Here is a 22,861-nt window from a genome sequence, read left to right as displayed (position 1 = left end):
GGGATAAACAGTATTATACTGAAACAAATCCTTTTTGCATTCAACACAGAAAATAAACGTCCACAGAACAAACAAGAAGATCAGTTAGGATTATTTTGGTTGTTAAATGAAAGCAGAAGGAACATTTTGTAGACAAAGATCTTCAAATACACAGCACAAGATTAGCAAGTTGACAAGGGTGAAAATCAAGTCGCTAGTGCTCTGTTGATTTCATAAATGGCAGTCAGAATGGTGAGTCTGGGTTTAGTCAATGCAGAGATGTTACCTTCCTGATTGCATTGTCCAACTGTGAAGTCTGGTGGAGGAGGAATAATGGTATGGGGCTGTTTAGGCCCCTTATCTCCAGTGAAGGCCAAGCTTAATGCTTCAGCATAACAAGACATTCTGGACAATGCTATGCTTCCAACTGTGTGGCAACAGTTTGGGGAAGGCCCTTTTCTATTCCAACATGACTGTGCCCCAGTGTACAAAGCGAGGACTATAAAGACACGGTCTCATAAGTTTGGTGTGGAAGAACTTGACTGGCCCACACAGAGTCCTGACCTCAACCTCATCAAGCACTTTTGGGATGAACTGGAACAGAAATTGTAGCCAGGCCTTCTAGTACAACGTGACCCATCTTTGCCCATTCATTCTGAGTTATCATTGTTTTGTTCCTGCAATTCATATTTGGCGGTGTGGCTGTTCTGGGATCCCCCTGCTCTTCCACGAGGCTATGCCTAAAACATCAAGCAGGAACAGTACACATTCCTACCTTTCCTGTACATACAAGGAAAACCTGAGGCAGGGATCGAAGCAGCAAAAAAACCCAGAGAAGAGCAGGCATCAATGACAACAGAAAAACACTGTTTAAGTCTGAATTAGAAGAAAGGAGGACCTGGGGTGGAGGAGGAATCAGTTGGGGGCCAGCTGAAGAGGGCTTGCTTGAGCTCAGCTGATCTTACCTATATTGTGAGCGCTTGACTCCATAGCCTGCCTGAACAAAACATTATATGCTTGATTTGTTGGTGCCTCGTCTAGCTGTAGCTCTCCCCTGCAACATTCTAAAACAGTCTTTTTGTGTTGTGAATCTTTGGCGTGAATTGGACTTAAGTTGGCAGTTTGTCTTCTTCTTCTTGTTCTTACCTGAGATGGGGTGAAACCAGACATCCTAAAGGCGGAGTGGACCAGAGGAACTTCAGTTTTCAGCAGCATTTCCACATAGTGAGCTGTACACCAGTAGACAGGAGGGATTCCTGATTCAGCTACTTCCACAGGAACATGCACCTGTAGCAAAAAACAATGCCATTATGAGGATCTGCCTTCAGTATGCCATTGCACATCCATATTAAGTGCACAATTGGTGTCATTTCACAGTATGTTACAGCAATGCAGAATCTCAGGAGAGCACTCCCCTGTTGGCTCTGCTGATCCCTAAAATTCCTCTTACTGCCTCTGAATCTGGCACAAAGAGGGAATCATGCCTTGCATTTCCATGACATTCATATCAAGGACCTTAAGTCTCACTGGTGTAATTATTACACCTACCACAGGTTTTTATCTTGTCTCATTTCTAAGAAACATATAAATAATTCACAAATTACCAACCCTTCTGCCTGATCTTTAAACAAAAAAGAACAGAACATCGATTGAAATCTCTGTTTTGTATTCAGCTCTGGTCCAGAGATAATAACAAACTTGAAACAGCTCTAACACTGAGTAAATCGACCAGCATGCTGCTTTGTGTTCACATACGACTCTGCATGTCCATGCCCATGTTTCCTTCTAAATACGCTGCTGCCTCTTAATTATTTCTGCCCTTTCCATTTTCAGTGATATTGACTAAATCGATCACATTGTGGAGTTGGAGAGAAACTGCAGTGTGGAGAAATTCACCCGCTCTATCTGCATCCGACACGCAGAGAGCACATAACAGACATTCAGATGAGACCAATCAAGCTGAGACTGACTTTGAAGAAGACGACGGCATGATAGAGGTTGGTATAATGATAGCAAACCTTAATCGCAGCACCTCATTTCACTCCTGCAATTTAGGATGATTGAAACTAGACTTCATTTTAGAGTTCCTCTCCTGACTTAAATTATTCCTTTTACTCTTTTATTTCTCCTCCTTTCCCCCCTCATTTATCATCCTCCTAAAGCTCGCCTCTCTTTTTTCTGTTAAGTAAAAAGCATCCATCAAAGTGTAGATGTTTGTTTTCCACCTTGTTGAAAAATGAAGACGAAAAGTCAAAAAGGCTGTTTGCATTCACTCCCTAACTTTTTGTTTTCTTTTCTTTAGCCTTACTAGGTCTGATGACGTGCTTTGTATAGAAAAGTAGAGATTAGTTGAGGACAATTTAATCCCAGAACTGCGTTTACATACTTGTGTTTACTTTGTGGGAAGGTCTATCTTGTTTCATTAGTGAATATGAGACTTCTCTGTGTGAGAGTTGTATTTATATTCTTTTATTCACTGTGAGGCAGGATCATGCTGGGTGGTTCTGCAGTGCAGATGACTCGGCTAAATGTGTTACTGGAAAGAAAAGAAAAGAGAAGGAAAAAAAAAGGAAAGAGGCTTTGCCTTTTTTTTTTAACTTGATCAGACAGTTTAGTTTTGCTAATAATCTTCACTGTATCAGAAATTAACCAAAGCAGACACTAACAAATCCCAATGATCTTGTATAGCATTTCTGTAGATGCTGTTTCTCCAATATTTCTTTTTTATATAATCTCATGTCTTTTATGCCATTGGTTTCCAAACTGGGGTCTGGAATCACCTAAAGGGGGCACCAAAGATCCCAGGGGTGTGAGGCTTTGTCTGCTATAAAGTTGTCAAACTCAAATAGGCATAAACTGATAGAAATCATGCTAAATAACTTATTTCATTGTTTATATCAAGAGATCTTAGCAAGAAAAGCAACCATAGGCCTATTTTGCCCAGATTTTTATCAATGAAACGATTAAAATCAATATTAAAAAATCTTGAAAATTCCCTCCAAAAATTCCAGACTTTCCAAAACTTCAGAAAATTCCACAAAAAATTGTCTAAAATCCAGACAAAGATTACAAGAATTTTAATAAGGCCTTTAGTTTGGTATTTTTCTAAATTTTTGTCATGTGTTCTTAGTGTTAGACAAAACGGGTGCAACTTTACATACAATTAATGTGTTTGTGACAAAACCATACCATGTATGGTTGTGAATTAGATGTCTAAAGATTTTACTCACAGAGGCGTGTATTCTTGCAGGCCAGATGAACGTTGAGGTCAGCAGAGAGGACAGGTCAAGTAACAGACGTAATGAGCGGTCCGTGTCTCCAGCCATGATGAGGAACACTGTGGAGACCAGCCAGTCATGTCCAGGATAACCATGCTGCTGAGTGACTGCAGAGACGAGTTAAAGAGCCAAAGGAATGGGAGAAGAGTTGAAGAGATCACAGAGTCAGTTTTCTGTGCCAACATATCTCCCCGTTGTTAAATGAAAGTGATGCAATGAAAGGAAATGAGAGAGAATAGTAATCAACCTTTAAATTAGTCCTATAAATAATCATCAACACCAAGTATCACAAAGCCTTTTAGATAAATCAGTAAAAAATCTCAGCGTCTGCCCTTTGTAACTCATCAAAGATTAAAACAGCTGTACTTCTGTGTGCCATGAAACACACCTGATAAATTTAACTGGACTGGATTTCTGGTGACAGAAGTTTTGTTGAACTGATTAAAACATCCTAACAGTTACAAAACCGTTACATCGCGAGACAGAATCAATTTGTTTTCCAAGGATTTCAAAAGATACTGAGTCCATGATGTGTACATACGTATAAGCTGTAATACTTAACTCCATTTGGCTCTGAAGTCAGATGTCGCAGCTGTGGATGGCATCTCACCTGAGTCAAATACATTCCAGCTACTAGTTGATAACTCAAGCTGCAAAAGTTATTTCAAGTTCCAGGATTAAATGTAATGCAGTGTTAGTCAATAACTTTTCAGTAGCAACTGTCAAGAAGACACTGGTTGGAAATTTTATGTAACTTCTGTTAGAAATTTTAAACTTTCAAAACATTTCAGAAATTACAATTCCAATTTTTTTTTATATTTCTACCAAAATTATTGAAAAATTGCAGATTTTTTGTGATCATCTGTTTTGTGATAGTCTTTATGATACTAAAAAAATCTAATTTTCATAGTTAATTTTGGAAAGTTTGTTAATACTGGGAAATTTCATTTGTAATAGTCAGAAATTTTCTGGAACATTTGGATACTTTTCATTTGGAAATTTTCAGATTTTTCCATTAAAATATAGATTATTTTTGGATTTTTGCAATCTAGAACTTCGGGACAGGGATTCATATTTTTCTTCCACAACATATAATTTAACATTTCAACAAAAACTTTCCTTTTTGTGTTTCAAAACCACCAAAAATTGTTAAAACTTTCTTTTAAGTAATGTTTAGGAGTGTAATGTTTAAGAAATTTCTAAAAACTTTCAGAAAATGACAAGAATTATCAGTAATTTTTTTATCAGGAAAAACGTTTGAAACAATAGGTATTTTTATCCAAATTTTTACGAATCTTAAAAATTGTTTTGGTCAGGATTGTTATATTTATGAAAATTAATTAAAGTTCAATTATGTAATGAAAAACATGCTTTTTTAGAATAAGGGATGTGTAAATATCATAAAATGGGGCTAATATTAATCTTATAATTTAAAGTCTTCAAGATAGCCAAAATGAACTGTGATCACAACATTACATTGGGAATGAAAATAATACAGATCTAACAACACTTGAAATACCAAAACTTTTGTTTATTTTTAAGAAATGTATAAAAACTTTCCAAAAATTACAAGAATTGTCAATAATTCTAATCAGGAATCATTGGAAAACATTTTAAACAATAGGGTTTTTTTGCCAGAAGTTTTTGTCAGAAACTTTCGGGGATTTTTAAATTGTTCTGGTCTGGATTGTTTTTCATTTATGAAAATAAACAAATAAAATATTCATGAAAATATGTCTAGGTCAATCTAGGAAAACATTTTTTCTTTACTGTAAATGCTGGACCTCTGAAAGTTTAAAAAAATGTTTTGTCATACTAACAGACTTGGTAAAACTGCTGTTATTACAGAAAAATGAACTCAATTAAAACTGCATAGCTCAAAATCTGGATTAATCAATGAAGTAAAATAAAATCTTGATGTTTCAATAGATTCTGCCAATAATATTTTCATATGCTTTTTGTGATTTGAGAGAGAAAGGGATGTGTAAATATCATAAAAATGAGTCTTCATGATTCTCATAGTTTATAGTTGTCCAGATAACTGCTGTGAACACTGATCACAACATCACAATAGGAATGAGGAGAATACCAATACCAGTCTTAGCACTGTCAGATTCCAAAACAAACTACAATCTTTCTCTAATCCAAGTCCAGATAGTTTATTAAGACCGAGGAGTATTTACTTTGTCAGCTCAGTTTCAGTCATACATTTTAACAGTTTTGTTTCAATCCTGCTAGAGGCAAGTAATATCACAGGTGTGCAGGTATGAGTCCAGGACACAGCCCCAGGCTGCAACACTTATTTCTTTAAATCTTCTGCTAAATAACTATTTGTGAATACTGTGAAATATTCACTTTTGATTCGACTGAATACATGAGAAGAGAAGTGATCAGAAACCTAATGTCAGTATGCAGATGTCTGATATCAAAAAGGGATTCATATTATTTCAAGAGGCTGGTTTGTTTTATGTTGTTTGTTTATAGCTTTCTGAGAACACCTAGAAGTTTTTTGTCTTGGCTATAATCAGCATTTAGTCTCTTAGCCTCTTTATATTATCTCAAATGTCAGTGTGGTGTTAGTATTACAAGGAAAATGTCAGTTCCTGACTTAAAGACCATGTCTCCACACAGGGTTTTCGTATTCAGTTTGTTATTGAGCAAAATTCAGAGGACTGGTATGGGATAAGCACTGTGTAATCGAGCAGCCACAGACATGTTTATATCATTTTCATTAAACACAGTGTCTCATTTTTGTTAAAGTATAAAGAAAAAAAATATCTTTTTACTTGTAATTTTACCCTTCTTCTCAAAGTTGTGTCCCAGAAATAAGCTGGTATTATGAAGTCAAATTAATTTTATAAACTTGTCTGTCAGCTTCATTTCATCAGAGTTTGTTTGTTTGTTTTTGTCGGCAGGACTGCAGAGAACCTCCTTGCCTGTTTTACAAAGAACTTCATCTGAAGAGAGAGGACGGGCCAAGGAAAAACCTATTTGCCAGAAACGTGACAGAGTTTCGGAATGGACCAGAACAGAAGTCATTAAAGTTAAACTGAACCGGCTCTCAAGAAGACCTTGACCAGGATCTAAGATTTTAGAGTGGCTTTCTTAGGACCTCTGTCCACAGCTGACACTTCTTCAGCTGGTAGAGCTTATTTTCATTTCAAATCAATCAAGCCCAGCATTCTCAGTGCTCAGTAATCATGCAAAGCCAATGGACTGGCTAGATTCCATATCTGTCACCTGAAAAATCCTTTTTTTTTTTGCAAAGTTCCAGTCTAAAACAGTTAAGCCAGGTCTGAAAACAGACATGACCATTCAGCCATTTGAAGAAAATGAGGTGATAGCTATGGGTGGGGTTTAGCTGTACTGGGAGAGGACAGCAATGGCTACCTCTGGTGTAGTGTTCAGCTCAGATGTAGCTATAGTATAGCAGCAGTTTTAGAAGAACTAGACCACATTTCTTTATTAAAACAAGAGCAAAGAGACACACTGAAAGCTTCTCTTGGCATTTTGTCATGTTGCTCTGATTGGCCTGTAATGCATGTGTCTTATGGTCATCTCCCAACACTTTGTATGGGAGGTTTCCCAGATGAATGTGAAATATATACATGTATTTTCCATGTGTGTTAGGTTAAGTGCTTAGCACCCTAGCACTTCTCCTACACTTGCCAATAAAACTTAACCTGACATGCCACACATCCATCTGGAAAAGCTTCAATAGAAAACGTTTGAGAAAAGGCAGAGGCTTTGAAAAAAACTTGGAGGGTAACTGGGTGAACGTTCTGTCTGTCACATCTCTACGGGCCAATCAGAGCAACAGAACACGTGACGTAGCTGCTATCGAGCTGCGTGTGCGCAGCTACTGAGGAATAACGCAAAACATGGCGACTATAGACGTGTAAGTACTTGACTTTTGTGGTTTTTGAAAAGACAACAACTCACTGCTGTTCTTTGTTCTTCTTATAACAAAGAAATGTCATCAAGTTTTGATAAAACTGGCGCTTTAGCAGCATCCACACTAATCTCTTCCTCCATAACTGCACCAGCTCTTGCTGCTGCTTGTTAACGTCACGACTCTGTTGCGCCTGACAGTACTGCCCCTTGTCACTGATTGGTCCCGTCATTTTCTAACCGGGCCCAAACGGTTCAGATGGGAGCTTTGCAAGATGGATACGCCAGTGAAAAACAAGGAAACAGCGTATCCATCTGCAAGGTTTAATTAATGTATAGAACCATTTAGGAAGTCATAACATGAAGGGTGGTGCGCTTTAGCTTCATTAGATTTAGCTCAAGCTAACATGACTATGTAAAATATACCTATGTAATTATACCTATGTAATGTATGTAATACCTATGTAATTATCGTTACTGCATGAGTGATGTAGCAGAGTTATCTTTAGCAATGTGAGCTTTAGCAAACATAGCTAAAGCTAAAATAGCTATGTAGGTAATACATCTACTTTGCTTACGTAGCTGCTTCATGACCTTAGCTTTAATAAACGCAAATAAAGCTAACTTAGATACGTCGCAAACGTAGTTTTGTAGCTTTCTTATCTGCTTTGTGAGTTGAGCTTAAGCTAATTTAGCTAAAGTCAACAAGAGCTAACATAGATAAGTAGCAAACTTAAATACCCAGCTTGCGTGGCCATTTTGTGAGTTAAGCTTTACCTCTGTCGTCTAACTAGCTCTGTTGTCTATGTAGCTTTCTTATCTGCTTTGTGAGTTAAGCTTTACCTCTGTTATCTAACTAGCTCTGTTGTCTATGTAGCTTTCTTATCTGCTTTGTGAGTTGAGCTTTAGATACAGTGGTCTCAGAGACCATCCAGCATCATGAAGTGCTTTAATGCGGACTCTTTCATTTTCAGTGAGTTCTCCACATTTTACCATTTTTAACAGGAATGAGGAATTTCAAACTGAATACATCTTTTGATACCCAAATTTGAGCTGGCTCACTGGGTTTCTCTGAGAAGTCAGAAATTAATCAAGCACAACATTCAACCACTAAAACTCAATTTCTGTTCAGGAATGCAAGTAAATAACTATCATTTGACATGTTAATCAAGAAATGATGTTGACTTTTGACAATTGCGGAAGGAAAACAAACCAAACTTGACTTTTTAAGGATAAGTTTACAGGTAAACAGCTGCTGCTCAAGTCATGGCAGGATTCCTTTACATTGTTTTCTTGTTTTCTGGGTGATATTTCCTTGAAATATAGAAATATGAATCATGCTGAGCCATGTTAAGATTTTTTGCCTAAAGAGAAAGGAAACATTGGGTGAGAGAGTAGGTGTAGACATGCACCAAACAGCACAGAGACTGGCAATGGACCCCGTCACCAGTGCGTTAGGCAAACTGAGCCAAACTGGTGCCGACACACTGAGCTTTAAAACAACGTTACACATTCTACCAAGAAAAAGCAGGGGTCTGTTTTTTGTAATGTAGCAACAAGGACCGCTGGTGAGACGTTCTGAAAATGAGGTTGTAAGTGCTGCCAGCGCTGAAAAAGCTGGCTCTGGACACAGGCTCTTCTATTTAACCACTCAATCTAATCTTTATCTAGTGACTATGGCTTTTCTTATTCTGGGCCAAATTTTATCTTCATAAACCCATTTCAGTTTTGTCTCCATTTTGCTTATTGTGCAGTTTTGTTCCCCAATTTACAACCTTGTTGAGTTTTTTGGAGGACGTACTTCACAAGATAACACTTTAAGAGCAAGGAAGCACTGGCAAGGAAGTGAGACTATGAAGTTCTATGTGCCTAGATTCAGAACTATCCCTTTAATCCTTTCTGTTTTTTGTAGATAGTCAAATTATTTGACGACAATCCCATATGCACCTATTTGAACATTAGGGTTGCAAAGAGAATGAGCAGACTGTCATAAAAGGACAATAAATATGAAAAGATTAATTCTTCATAAAGGATACCAAGCTCTGAAGAAGGCTTTATCCTCTGTGTGGACAAGAAGATCCTTATTTGTTTCATTAGCAGCGTCAGATTGTTTACAGCATCATCCTTCAGTAGCTTCAGGAAGCTGCCGTACCTGTGGAGGAGAAGCAAAACAGTAACATTAGAAATCTCTTCCATATGTGTAAATCTTTAATGGGTTTGAGCCATAAACTCCTTCTTTTTTACTCAAAGGCACACATCACAGGAAGAAATGCAACACAGAAGCCAAGCCTCACACACTGTAAGAATAAAGGAGTGCTCATCAAAATTCAATGTAAAAAGTCCAGTTTGGTCAGCTTTAACTCAGCAAGCCTGACACTTGTAAGTCAAGGATTAATTATGAATTCATGTCCAACAACTTTAAATCCTCTAAGACCCGCTGCTCCACGGGTAACGTTCACAGTTCTGTTGATTCCCAAAAATGCAAACATAGCACTCATATTTTTTTTTCTGAACATGCCCTGAAACTTTTCAGCTCAAAGGCTCCCTTCAGGAGACGTGTCGAGCAAAGAGTAATAACAGCTATGTACTGTAGCAGCAGGGTGTCATTAAGAAAGAAACGAGCAGTGTGAGAACAGTCAAGTCAAAGGGCTTACTTAGGGAAAAATATAAAGCAGACAGAGTTTTAAGCTCACTGGCATCATTGGAGAGAAAAAAGAACAGTAGGAGAACATTTACAGACCAATACAGAGAAAGAAAACTGCTGCAGGAGAAAAGAAACAACATTATCTTTCTGTCTACAGAAGCATGTTCATCTGATGCTTTCAAACTGGCAAAATGTTATGGACAGAGAACCTTATCTGAGTTTCCAGGTCCGCTAAAGGACACACCTTTGAGTCGAGGTCAGATAATCCAGTTACTGAATGAGAAAACAGCTCATATCTGATGTTGCTACGCTCAGTTTTAATCTGCTCTCAGTCTAGAAGACACTTTTATAAAGCAGTGAGCTTTTATTAACACCATTTTTACACCAAACAGAAATACTCTTTGAAGCCAGGTGTACACTGTGCATTTTTCAGATGATTCAGACAGGAATTTTGAGCTGCATGGCTCTCTTCGGAGTCGGGCTGACTTTCAATCTGATTCTGCATCATCTGTTGTGTAGAGTACTGGTGGACACAACCATATCCACAGCAGCTGCTCATAACTGGTTGGATGGATTTCTGACATGTTTAGTCATACAACTGCAAAAACCCCCAGTAAGAGCTCAGCCACAAGCAGATTCTCCAACTTCGGAGCATATTTTTTCCTCTAGCAGCTTAAATCCCCATGAAAACAGTAAGAATGTCTGTCTGTTTTGCCTTCCCTGATTAAAATCAATGAAATAAATAAGAAGGAAATGGGCCTACCTGTGGACGTCCAACTAACACAGAATATTTATTATGAAGCTGCTAGGTGTGTTTGCTGGTGATGCAGTTTATGTGTGGGTAGTATAATAATGTTATAATAATTTCCAGTATAAAAAGAGGAGACCAGGCACTCCAAACATGAAAAATGTAAAGAAACCAAAAAAAAGTAAGGAAGTACTTACTACCTACTTGTTCCAAAAAAATAATGGCAGACAAAAATTTCAGAATCAGTGTGCAAACATGATTAGAAAAATATGAGATTGATTTCCTTATTTTTAACGTGCAAAAGAAAAAAAAAAAAGACTCAGTGTGCAAAGGTCTTTAGTCAGATATAGCATAAAGGAGGAGCTGGGGTGCAATTAGCCAATAGTGTGTTTAGAGTGAATCAACTGGCCATCACCTGATGAGGGCTTGCGTAAAATCAGCCGATATTGATTATATGATAGCACTCGACTCAGTGGCAGGTCTGAACTAATGCTATATGCTTGAGCACTTGGGTTTTCTATTTGTTTGTGAGGTTTTGTTCAGTAGAAGCTATCAGTGCCAGTATTCTGCATTTCTCTATCTGTATCAGCCTTTGATTTTATCGTTCACCTATTAAGTTTATTAATAACAAAAAAAAGTGTGTTCTTTTGGCTCTATTGTGAGTTGTGTCATCCCCTCGCTGTTTTCACTCTCCACACGTCCCACTGTGTCTCCACTCCACACGTCCCACTTACAACAGCATCTGAATGGCTAACAGCCAAATTCATCTCTAGTAATTAGTCATGACAAAGTTCAGTTTATGTGAATGATAGACATAAATAACATTGAAATCAAAATTATTGACACTTATGGCTCATTTTCAATGTAGTTGCATGCAGGTTAGAAATATTGGTTAAAGGTCTCATGAACGACAAATAATCACCAAAAATCAACCTCGATTGATCCCTAATCTTGAGAGGTTTGTTATGAGTAGGGCCAAAACAAAGACCAATAAACTGATTGATTGAGTGATCAGAAATATCTGTTATTCTGAGGGATTTAATCCACAACCTTGGGCAGATTATTTTAATAAAGTACTACACACTGTAGGTGGCTCATTTTCAAGTAGAAGCAAAACTGCCCAAAGACATGAACATTTCGCTACTTCAACATTCTATTTATGCAACTTAATGTTGACAATGACATAGAGGACATCAGGAAGAAATTGCATGTCTTTAATTTACATCTTACACATCAGGTAGTTGTATACGGCTAAATCTCTCTCACATGGTGAGGAATCTTTGTGTAACATGTTTTGGCAGTTATATATACAAGATTGCCCTGAGGCAAGCTGAAAAGGCAAGTGTATCTCTATGTCAGGGTTAGCTAAGCCAATTTCTACATGTGTTTCATAACAAACTGAGCCTCAGCAGACTGCTGTTTGGGGTCTACCTGCACTCATCATTTATTTAATGGTCTTTTATTCTCAGGGAAGGGGGATTTTTAGAGGCAAAGGGACTGTAAGCAATCATTCTTATTCATCTAAAAACGCATTAGGGATATTGCTAAGGACATTCCTCTTCTTAAGATCTAGAGCTGGGTTCTCAACCAGTCTAGGGTCAGGACCCACAACCTCCTTTTCAACCAACTGCAACCAAGATTTCTGAGATTATTCAATCATAACCAAGTGTTTTGGATGAAAACACGAATGAACAAAAAGAAAGGAAAAAATGAACATGCTCGAAAAGTGCACATTTTATTTGACTATATTTTGAAGCATGGGAATTTGATCATTTCTCAAGGAATTTCTTCGTTATCATAAGGAAAACAATTTTATCAGGTAGAGAAAGAATATAAGTATGGTGATTTGAGAAAAAACTAAATTTACTTACAAAAATGTAAAGATGGAATGTATATCCACACACTTTCAAAGATTTTTGCCACATTTTTTCCTGGCACTCATTTACATCCCACTGGAAAGAGCTTTGTGACCTATTTTTGGGTCCTGACCAACAAACTGAGAACCACTGATCTTGAGAAAACAATTGGAAATTACTCATTTTGATGGGGAAATTAAGTAAAAATGTATGTGTGTTGCATGTCTGCGTTTATAGGAGTGGATCCAACTGTAGTGTCATAATCATAGCAAACCCTGCTGCTGAGAATAAGACTTGCATTTACACAGCAGGTCTTCTTTCCCAGGGTGCTGCTGTAAGAAGACTTTCTGATCAAATAAGAAGCCTTAAAAAACACACTTCACATACTGCACATACCTGAGACAGGTGTTGACTCCCAGCTGCTCCACAGATGATAACACGGCACTCTTCGCAGTGTGCTCCTCCGCTGTAAAAAGATGTGATAAAAGGAAAAGATGGTCATTAACAAAGCAAGGAAATACTCGGAGAGGAGATACAGCAGGAGGTTTCCACTCCATGGTGGATTATCACCCTCGAGAATGGAAAACATGACAGAGTATGATGACTTCCAGGGCACTACTAGTGTGATGTTTACAGTCTAGGTAATGTTTTATAGCTGAAAGTTTACAGCAGTTGTTTGGCTTTTAATTGTAATGTTTGTGAGATAGCGCAGCATCAAGGTGACTCTGGTAATTTCAGTAACAGTCAGCCATGGGTAATTTCACAGCAGCACTTTGACGCTTTATGGCAGCAGAGTCATAACTCATGATTTTAGGAGCATGCTGGAGTTTAGGAGAGAAGTGCAGTGTGAAATTTTGAGCCTTGTGAGAAAGCTTTTTATCTCAGGACTTTATCTTTATCTGTGGAGCGAGATACAACAGCAGCACTGAAAAATACTGGAGCAGAGCGGCTTTAGATCCACAGGCTGCGGCTTTGTTCAGAACGCAGAGCTATCAGTCTCACCAGCTACTCTCATGGGCTCTTACTTTGCTCCATTAAGTGTCCAGAAACATAAAAATATATTAGTTTTTGGAGGTGCAGTTGTAATTGTGTGGAGAGAACGATGAATGAAGCAATAACAGTGGAGGAGGATGGGTGTTTTGTTTTGGGAGACATCTCTGCTGCATTCAGGCTTTTGGGAAAAAGGATCTTATTGTGTTTGTGTTAATGGATCCCCGGCTTTTGCCACTTTGTGGTGATGATGTGAATTTTCTAACAATTAATACGGAAAGTGTTATCCAGCGACATAAGTGGCAAGGAAAGCTCAAAATCCAATTTACAGACTAATGGTGCAGAAATATTCAGGGGAGAAATGATAATATGGATATCTGAGCGATAATTCAGCATTGTTACTGTTAAAAAAAATCACAGCTGAGCTCTGCTGATTAATCACAGGCCATCAGATCTTGTAATAATTGAGAGAAAATGGCTTGTGATGAGTGTATGAACCACTGCCAAGACAACTCCAGCTGTATTCTGTCTCACCCTTCTCCCCTCTCATATTAACATCTCTAAAAACCTCTTGCTGATGGCAATTACCGTCTAATGGAGATGAATGCTCTCTTGTTGTTTTTATCCCCTCCCTCTGCATTCTTCTCCCCTCCTGTCTCGTCGGTATTGAGCTGCTGGTGTCTATTTTACAGTTTGTAGTAACTCTAATTCAACAATTTAACTGTAATTTAAAAGAGCAACTGCTAAAAGCAGGCACATGAAATTTATCTCTGGCAATAGTTGAAACAATCTGTTGTTAATTGCAAATCTAAGCAGCTGTGAAAGTTATGAAGAGTAATCTAAGGGATCTGTGTTTTAGCTCAGAGTCGATTCAGTTTCCAAAATCCTTCAAATCCTCAGTGCTTTGGGGAAATTAAAACAAAAAGTGCAAAACAAAGACGCCTGCAGCATTGAGAGGATCTGGAGAAGGAGTCATTATGATGAGACACATTAAAGGAAAATCCTTCAAAATGAGCGTGCGGCATTGAAAAGACGCTCCATTATTGGCATGTTACACAAAAACAAATGTGTAAAGCCTTGAAAATAAACATGAAACTGAGATTTGATGACAAAGAAAGCCTCTAAACATAATTCTGTGTGTTAGAAGAGTGTCCAGTCGGCCTGCATGATTTGATAGAAATCTGCTGAGTGTGATAGCGTTGTTAAATATTGAAAATAAGTGAGATAAATAAGTAAATATTACACAGTACAAACTAGTGAAAATACACTTCTTCTTCATCATCATCATCTGTTTTTCATGTTTTATACAGCACCTGTGTTTGCACCGGGTCCTTACTGAATTCAAAACATCCAAAAAGCAACACTGAAGTTATAGGAGCATGCTCACTACAACCTTTTTTTCAGACCCGTCATATTATTATCTATATTCATATCAATATTGAGGCCTTGTAAGCCTATTTTGGCAGGGGTATAACCTTTATGCATTGTACAATAATATAATCAAGTATTAGAAAAAAGATGAACGATCATACTGGCTGCTGCGGTAGGACAGTCCTCTTCACTGAATCAGGTACGGCAGTTAAAAGGAAGCATGCCACAAAGGAAGCATAGCATTGTCCAAAATGTCATGGTATGCTGAAGCATGAAGATTGACCTTCACTGAAGATAAGGGGCCTAGCACCAACCCTGAAAGAGAGCCCCATACCATAATCCCTCCTCCACCAAACTTTACAGTTGACACAATGCAGTCAGGCAGGTAGCATTCTCTCTGCATTTGCCTAACCCAGGCTTGCCCATCTGACTGCCAAACATCGAAATGTTGTCACTCCACAGAACACATTTATACTGCTCCACAGTCCAGTGTCTTGTGCTTTACACATTACACCCAACACTTGACATCGGACTTGGTGATGTGAGGTGCAAGTGCAGCTATCAGCCATGGAATCCAGTTTTTGTGCTTACACTAATGCCAGTGGAAGTTTGGAACTCTTCAGCTTTGGAATCAGCTGAGCTGACACACCATGCCTCTTATCAGTTGTTGATCCAGCTTTGATTTAACACTTTAATGCTTCCACTTTCTAATAATATCACTTACAGTCGACTGTGGAATATCCAGCAAGGTCTTACTTGTCTCAATGCAAAGGTGTCATCCATTACAGTACCACACTTGAAGTCACCAAGCTCTTCAGAACGACCCATCATGTATCACAAATGTCTGCAACTGGAGACCGCATGATATTATTCAACTCTGGCAACGTGTCTAATGGGCTCTATGCATGAACTGCTTCCGCATTTGGCATTAGACCGCTCCCACACTTCCAGTCGGGAGAAAAGGAAAGACGTATGACGGCAAATTCGTTGCGGTTTGCTCGCTGTTTGCATGAGTTACCTGAGCTGACTGTCAATGATGAGTTAAATTTAGCTGAAGATGTACATTGCAGCACGCAGCAACGATGTCCAGAGGAGCTTTTAACCTGTTTTTGAAACATCATTTTAGCATGTTTGGATGCCAAGCGATGATGATAGAGTAAACACAAACAACAATCAAAACAAAAAACCAACAAAACGGACAAATTAAGGCAGTATAGGAGGGTTTAGATTCTGTTTTGACTTAGCACGTATCGATGGGCAGAAGTTGTGAAGCAGCCTTATTTTCCACCGGAAGTATGCCACCCCCTGCCATGCATAGAGCCCATTGACACACCTGAATTCAATAATTAACAGGTAGCCAAGTACTTCTGTCTATATGGTGTATGTTCAAATTCAGCTCTGTGAAATGGCTGTTGATGAAAGTAAATAAAACATCATGATGAGTTCAAATGTCAGTTTAAGAAAAGAAAACTAAGGTTTTGATAGGAACATTGAATATTTCAGCTGTTTGGAGAAGGGATGCACTTTCTTCCAGTGCTTTTTCTCCTTAGCCCAGGGGAAAAGCTGAGAATATTACCAAGGACTGGCTTGACACTAGGAACACAACACTTGGAGCCAAGTTTCTGGGCCTGACTGTGTATGGTAGCTCTTGATCCACTGACTCCAGCCCTCAGTCTCCTCCTTGTGAAGCTCTCCTAAGTTCTTGAATCTGCTTTGTGTGACAATCCTCTGAAGACCCTTTCAGCAGTGACCTTCGGTGGTATTGTCATCGAGGATGACAATGATTATTTCTTGGACAACTACCTTTTGGGATGCACCTGTATGTCTACAAATGCCTTGTGTTTTGTAGATTTCTGGCTCTTAAGGAAAGAAAACACAAGAAAAGTTAGCATGAACCAGAGTTAGAAAGTGCTGATAGAACCTATTTAAATAATGGTTCATTTGAAAAAGCCCAGACCTCCATCTGAGCTATCAAGATTCAATAGTCAGCATTAAGGCCGCTCTCTCTTTGTTTTCACAGCCACCCAATTTCAACTAGCAGCTGAAATAAATGAGATTGCTGGACAGCTGCCTCAATGATTCAGGGCCATGAAGTGTGAGGAGATACAACTCACAACAGTGAACTGACAGAGGTTAATACTCGCCAAATGAGTCTGCTCGCTCCGTACAATGGGAGCACTCGAGGAGGGCAGAGTGGCTGGGACTGTAGTGAGCGTCAATCAAACGCTAAGAGGTGCCTACAGCACACACACACCTAAACATACATACAGGCGCAGGCTCACACACATGTAGCTGGGAGATTGCACAATTCAACAAGAGCCATGACAGCTGTCTGGGCTCCTCAGAGGCTATTTGGTGGGAGGAATATTAGAGGGAAAATGGAAAAGCTGGTCATGTGTGAGTGAGAGTGTGTGTGAGAGAGAGAACATGAAATAGAAGGGACACCAGAGAACCTTCATTTCAGAGCAATAAAGAGATGTAGAGGCGTAGGCTAATACCGCTATTTCATAACTGATTCTGGGTTTGGTGCAGGAGCAGAGGGTGTTAAACCATTTTCTATCAGGATCATGGATTTTATTCAGTAGCTTCTTTGTGTCATTTTAACCACTGAATCATTTTCCCAAGCAGTGGCACAGATGAGACCATACTTGTTACCAGACTTTAAATGCCCTGATTGTGGACTTTTTTTTTTTTTTGCTGCTTTGTCCTCTCTAAAAGCATAGCCATTATTTAACAAATAACATTTTTGGTCTGTTTAAGTCCCTCTTCTCTCATGAATGGTTTCACTTCTTGCATCCTCTATGAGGGGTGTCAAAACTTTTTTCCACTGAGGGCAATATACAGAAATATATCAGGAAATTTTGAAAAACCAGTATAATGTAGGTTAAGATATGCTTACTGACTGGGTATGCCTGAATGCCTTTATGTTTAATGATGTGGCTGTTCTGGGATCTCCCTGCCCTACCATAAGCTTATGCGGAAAGTATCAAACAGGAACAGCACATGTTCCTAGCATAAGGCAGGGAGACAAGCAGCAAAAACTTCAGAGCAGAGCAGGCTTGGTGACAACTCAACAACATTGATTAAGTTAGATGCAAAATGAAGGAGGAGCTGGGGTGGAGGAAGAGCAGGGCGTGCCCAGGCACGAGTAGTTTAAATAAGGCAGCATGAATCGGCAGATGAGGGCTTGCATTAGATCAGCTGATCTGGGCAGAGCTTGACTCCATGGCCTGCCTGACCTAACACTAAATGTCCAATTTAATGGATAACAAGGCAAATGGACAATAATTTCCTGGTTTTGAGGATGCCAATCAGATTTCAAGGGGCCCTGTTTGGCCCTAGCTGCCACTAGCTCAGCCACTCTAATATTATTAGTACTGCTATTTGCTGCTGAAACCATTCAGGGAGTTGGAAAACAAGATACTATTATTTTGATTGCCAGTATTCTTACATTGTTGTCTCAGTTTAGTCACAAAAACACACTTATTGTGCTGAAACTGTGAAGTACAGTACAGTCAAGAACAAGCTTCTTGTTCAAATGTGGGCCATATTTAATTTTATTTCAAGAATTTGCAGGTGGGCTAATCAAAATTAGACTGTAGGCCGCATTTGGCTGCCAGGCCACCCCTGTTCTTGATGTTTGAGGAATGACACTGAAAGATATATATCTGAAAATTTTGACACAAGTGTTTTTAAGAAAATTTCTGAGCACCCAATTTAGATCTGACATGTCCTTACTAGGGATGCACTAATGTATAATGCAATGATGTTGACAACCATCCACATCAGTGTCAGCTCTAATATGTTTCTGTTCTTTGCAGCAGGTCAACTATTGCTTTGCATTGGACAACTGACCCTCCCATTCATTAAATATTAATTTTCTTCTCTTTTATTTTCAGTTTCCCTATGCAGCTTGACATCTGGTGCTTTTATTTTGAAGGTGGACAAACAAAAGTATGGTGCTTCGCATTAATGAACCTTCGATTGCAGTGCCCGACACATCACAAAGACTGTTTCACATATCTATCGTACCTATCCTATTTCAAACCCATCTGGGCAACTGCTCTGCAGAGAGGTTGACTGCCTGAAATCCACCATCTCTCCATGACCTCCAGGATTCTGAGGCGTGCAGGTAAAGCTGCAGCTGACTTCTCTCACTAGACATGGACTTTTTGAGGCTGCCACAAGAACAGAGTGTTCCCTCTGCTGTCAGTATAAGGAACAGAACTCTGAGCTGACAGCAGAGGGGAAGAAACCGACAATTCCACCCGTTGTGAAGCTCCCTTTAGTTCTTGAATCTGCTTTGTTTGACAACCCTCTGAAGGCTGAGCTCATCCCTGTTGCCTGTGCTCCTTTTCTTACCACACTTTCCCCTGCCGTTCAACTTTCCATAAATATGCTTTGATACCAAATGGCAACCTCCGGTCTTGAAAAATAAGGCCAATGCAGAAGTACACATGTACACAACATTTTATTTAGAAATAAACTGGTTCACAGCCTGGTTCAAAAAAAATGAAACGTGTCTCATTAGCTAATGTCTTCATGTCCTCACACTGTACTGGGGGTGAATTTTTTTGTATCACAATTGTTTCTACTATACATAGGAAAAACCTCACTACAAACTGGTTGGTGTGTCTCATTTGATTGATAGATAGCTTTTCAGGTAGACACTACCCTTCTGTCAACCAGAGTGCTAGCTTTAGTGTAAGCTTAGCTGACAGCAAGTCGAGCTCAGTGGGCGGGCTCTTGTCTGATGTTAGGTTGATCCAAAGTTAGGTTGAGACAGCCATTTCAATAAGGAAGCTGACTTGGATTGGCTTCAAAAGCTGTTTGAGTCCACCTATTGTAATCAAAAGGCTTATGTCACTCAGGCTTTGTCCAGTTCTTTGAACAGTCTATGGTTCGCTATGGCCTCTGAGAACAGCCAGCCCTTCAGCAGTGACCTGCTGTTGCTTACCCCCCTTGTGGAGGATGACCATGGACAAAAGCCAAGTCAGTAGTCTTCCTCATGGTTGCAGTTGTGTGTACTGAACCAGAGTGAAAAGCTCAGTGAGCCTTGCAAATTGGACTTTTCCATGATGAAATTTTGAAGGTGGATTTTGATTTTTTGAGCTTTAACTAATCATCTAACCTGACATGCCAGATGGATGTGTTTCATACATCCATCTGGAAAAGCTTCAATAGGAAAGGTTTGAGAAAAGGCAGAGGCTTTGAAAAACACTCAGAGGGTGATTGGATGAACGTTCAGAGCAACAGAACACGTGACGTAGACTGACGAATAACGCAAAACATGACGACTATAGACATGTAAGTACTCAATTTTTGTCGTTTTTGAAAAAACAACACACTGCTGTTCTTTGTTCTTCTTTTAACAAAGAAATGTTGTCAAGTTCTGATAAAACTGGCGCTTTAGCAACATCCATGCTAATCTCTTCCTCCATAACTGCACCAGCTCTTGCTGCTGCTTGTTAACGTCACGACTCTGCTGCGCCTGAAAGTACTGCCCTTCGTCGCTGATTGGTCCTGTCACTTTCTAACCAGACCCAAACGGTTCAGATGGGAGCTTTGCAAGATGGATTCGCCAGTGAAAAACAAGGAGATGGGCGTATCCATCTGCTTTGCAAGGTTACTAATCATCAAGGTGAAACCAATAAAAGTCTTGAAATGTGTCACTTTGAATGAGATGAATCTGGAGTGTATGGAAATGTAACTTTCTGAAGTGAATTGCTGGAGTTTAGTTTTTGAGAGCCTCTTGTATTTGATGTTTGTCTACCTGGGCACAGAAATAGAAGACTACATCAGAACAGCTGGGCAACGAACAACTGGAGCAGCAAGGCACTCTAAAGAGTCTGAAGAGTCCTTCAATGACCTACTCATCTTATTTGTTAAAATACTAAAGACACAGAGTATTTTTTTTTATCTGTCTTAAACCTTGCCTTGAGAACATCTTTACAGAAAAATCCTGGTGTTTTTCTGTCTCTTCACTCTTGTGGCCGACTTTCCCTTTTGTGCTGAAGTTGTTGAGACTCTTGATACAAAACTCAGCAAAACAAACATCAAAAAAGACAAACTTTCTTCAAACATCAAAATGAACCTTATAAATTCATGAATGAGACTCTAGTGTCTGAGTTTAACAAAAAGGAAACAGAAACCAAGAATAGCTACTGAAGCAAACGGCATGGGATCTACTTTTAGAGTGGCTTTCTGGGTGACAAAACAATCATACTTTCCTGTTGTAATAAATTAATGAGCTTTTATTAATGTTGCATGTGTTGTGATTTTATTTGAACAGTAGTTTAGATCAGCAAAAACTCATGAAAGATTCTTATTCCTGTTCTCTCAACTGGCACCTTGAGACTTATGTCATATTAATGATATATTTTAAATCAACAGGATACTCATGCTTTTATATCACTAATTCAGAATGACTAGAGCGCACAGGTCTAGAGTTATGAATTATTTTGCTGCTCATGTTCTTATTTAATGTAGTCGTACACAATTTATTACAGGAGTTTTGGCTTTTGGGGGGTTTGGGCAAAAACAAAAGCGCTCCTGTACTTTTCAGGCCCTGCAGATATGATCCTAAGCATTATGAATTTAGGACAAAATTTGACTAAATTTGATCTCATATATAATTTTTGAACATGGTTAATAAATGCATAGCACTGGACTGGAATAAAAACACAAGAACTCTTAGTGGGCAGGTCAGGTGGGAGAACTAGACCCTAAAAATGTTCAAAGTTTATAAAAATATGCAAATGAGCATGAATGATTTCTAAAAATGTCACAAAACGAAAGAAAATCAACAACTTTGAAGAGTGAGTGTGAACTTAGATAAATAAGTCATCCAAACAAACAGACAGAATGAAGATTCTTCATCAGCGAGCCTCAGAGGAGACGTGTCTGTGAGCTGATAGACTGATAGAGACAGAGCTGATAAAAGACTTCAGGACACTGCAGAGAAATATCTGAAGTTTTCAAAGGAAGAAGTGAAGCTGACATGTCTTTGGACTTCAATAAATTAAACATTTAATAACAGCATAATGAGTAGATTCCATGGTCTTGTTTTAGACGAAACTTTCTCAGCCACAAACAACAGTCGACTCATTTATAACAAAATCTTCTGCTTTAATTTCCTCGGTATCTCTGGGACTTTGTCTGAATGTGTAAACAGACTTATAAAGCATAACAAAGTCCACACTACATCTTTGAAACTACATTACTCTAGGATTTATTCCTACAATAGCAGACTAACACACCACGACCATAGAAAAAGCTCTTTTATAATGAAGGTGAAGAGTTTCCATCTAAAATTCAAACAGAATACAGTTTTCATTAAGTGTACCAAAAACTAGTAAAACAGCCTAACCATTGAAACAATTCTTGTTATATCCTGGTATTTCTATGCCTGAGTTCTTCACAGGTCCTGATGTTCCACATCCCTGGGCTGAAGAGAGGAGGGGGGGCTGCCAGAGTCAGTGTCGACACATTTGACATGTACGTGTGTCGCTCAGCAGCCAAGGTCGAGCTTAACAGCATTTCTTTTTTCCAGGCCTTTGCACCCCTGGTAAAACGCCCAGCAACCACCAACACTTTTCAGATGCTTCGAAAATACACACGACAACCAGGGGGTTGTGGCAACCCTCCTACCCGGCCTAACAGTACCCTAGGCTATGTTTAAGCGCCACATCTACCCATAACTCCGCTCTAAAGCTGTGTTTTTTGTTTTGTTTTCATCAGATTATTTTCCCATGCCCTTGATAATGTACAAAGACATCCAGAGCATGACCTGAGTTGTGGCAATCTCCTTCCTGCCCAATGGGGCCCTCAGGTGGGTGTACTCGCCATAACACGCCTTACTTTAGCCTCAGATTTTGGCCCAAACATGCCTAAAACTTCTGCACAGTACTGTATGTGTATTATGATCACTTATTTAATATCTGAAGTCATAGTTTTCTTTCTCTTTTGGTACTGTGTTAATGTTTTTGTTGCATCTTTTCTTTTTCTTCCCTGAATGTTTTAATGTTCTAATTTTACCTGTAAGAGTCTCCCCACCCATCCTTGAATACCACTTAGGGCCAGAATGGAATTTGAATTAAAATAG

General features: G+C 39.0%; 1 protein-coding gene across 1 annotated transcript in view; it reads right to left on the bottom strand.

Annotated features, from left to right (window-relative positions):
• tbc1d32 (TBC1 domain family, member 32) overlaps positions 1-22,861 on the bottom strand; it is a 134,104-nt gene that overhangs the window by 22,707 nt on the left and 88,536 nt on the right. Inside the window, exons 29-32 of the mRNA XM_041804760.1 lie at positions 12,793-12,862; positions 9,185-9,300; positions 3,210-3,364; positions 1,126-1,266 (exon numbers count right to left, since the gene is read on the bottom strand). Of these exons, the coding sequence (XP_041660694.1) occupies positions 1,126-1,266; positions 3,210-3,364; positions 9,185-9,300; positions 12,793-12,862 (482 nt within the window). The remainder of the gene's footprint in view (positions 1-1,125; positions 1,267-3,209; positions 3,365-9,184; positions 9,301-12,792; positions 12,863-22,861) is intronic.

This window comes from Cheilinus undulatus, linkage group 14 (assembly GCF_018320785.1).
Source record: "Cheilinus undulatus linkage group 14, ASM1832078v1, whole genome shotgun sequence".
Classification (NCBI taxonomy): domain Eukaryota; kingdom Metazoa; phylum Chordata; class Actinopteri; order Labriformes; family Labridae; genus Cheilinus; species Cheilinus undulatus.
This window is presented reverse-complemented; position numbering and strand designations above follow the sequence as displayed.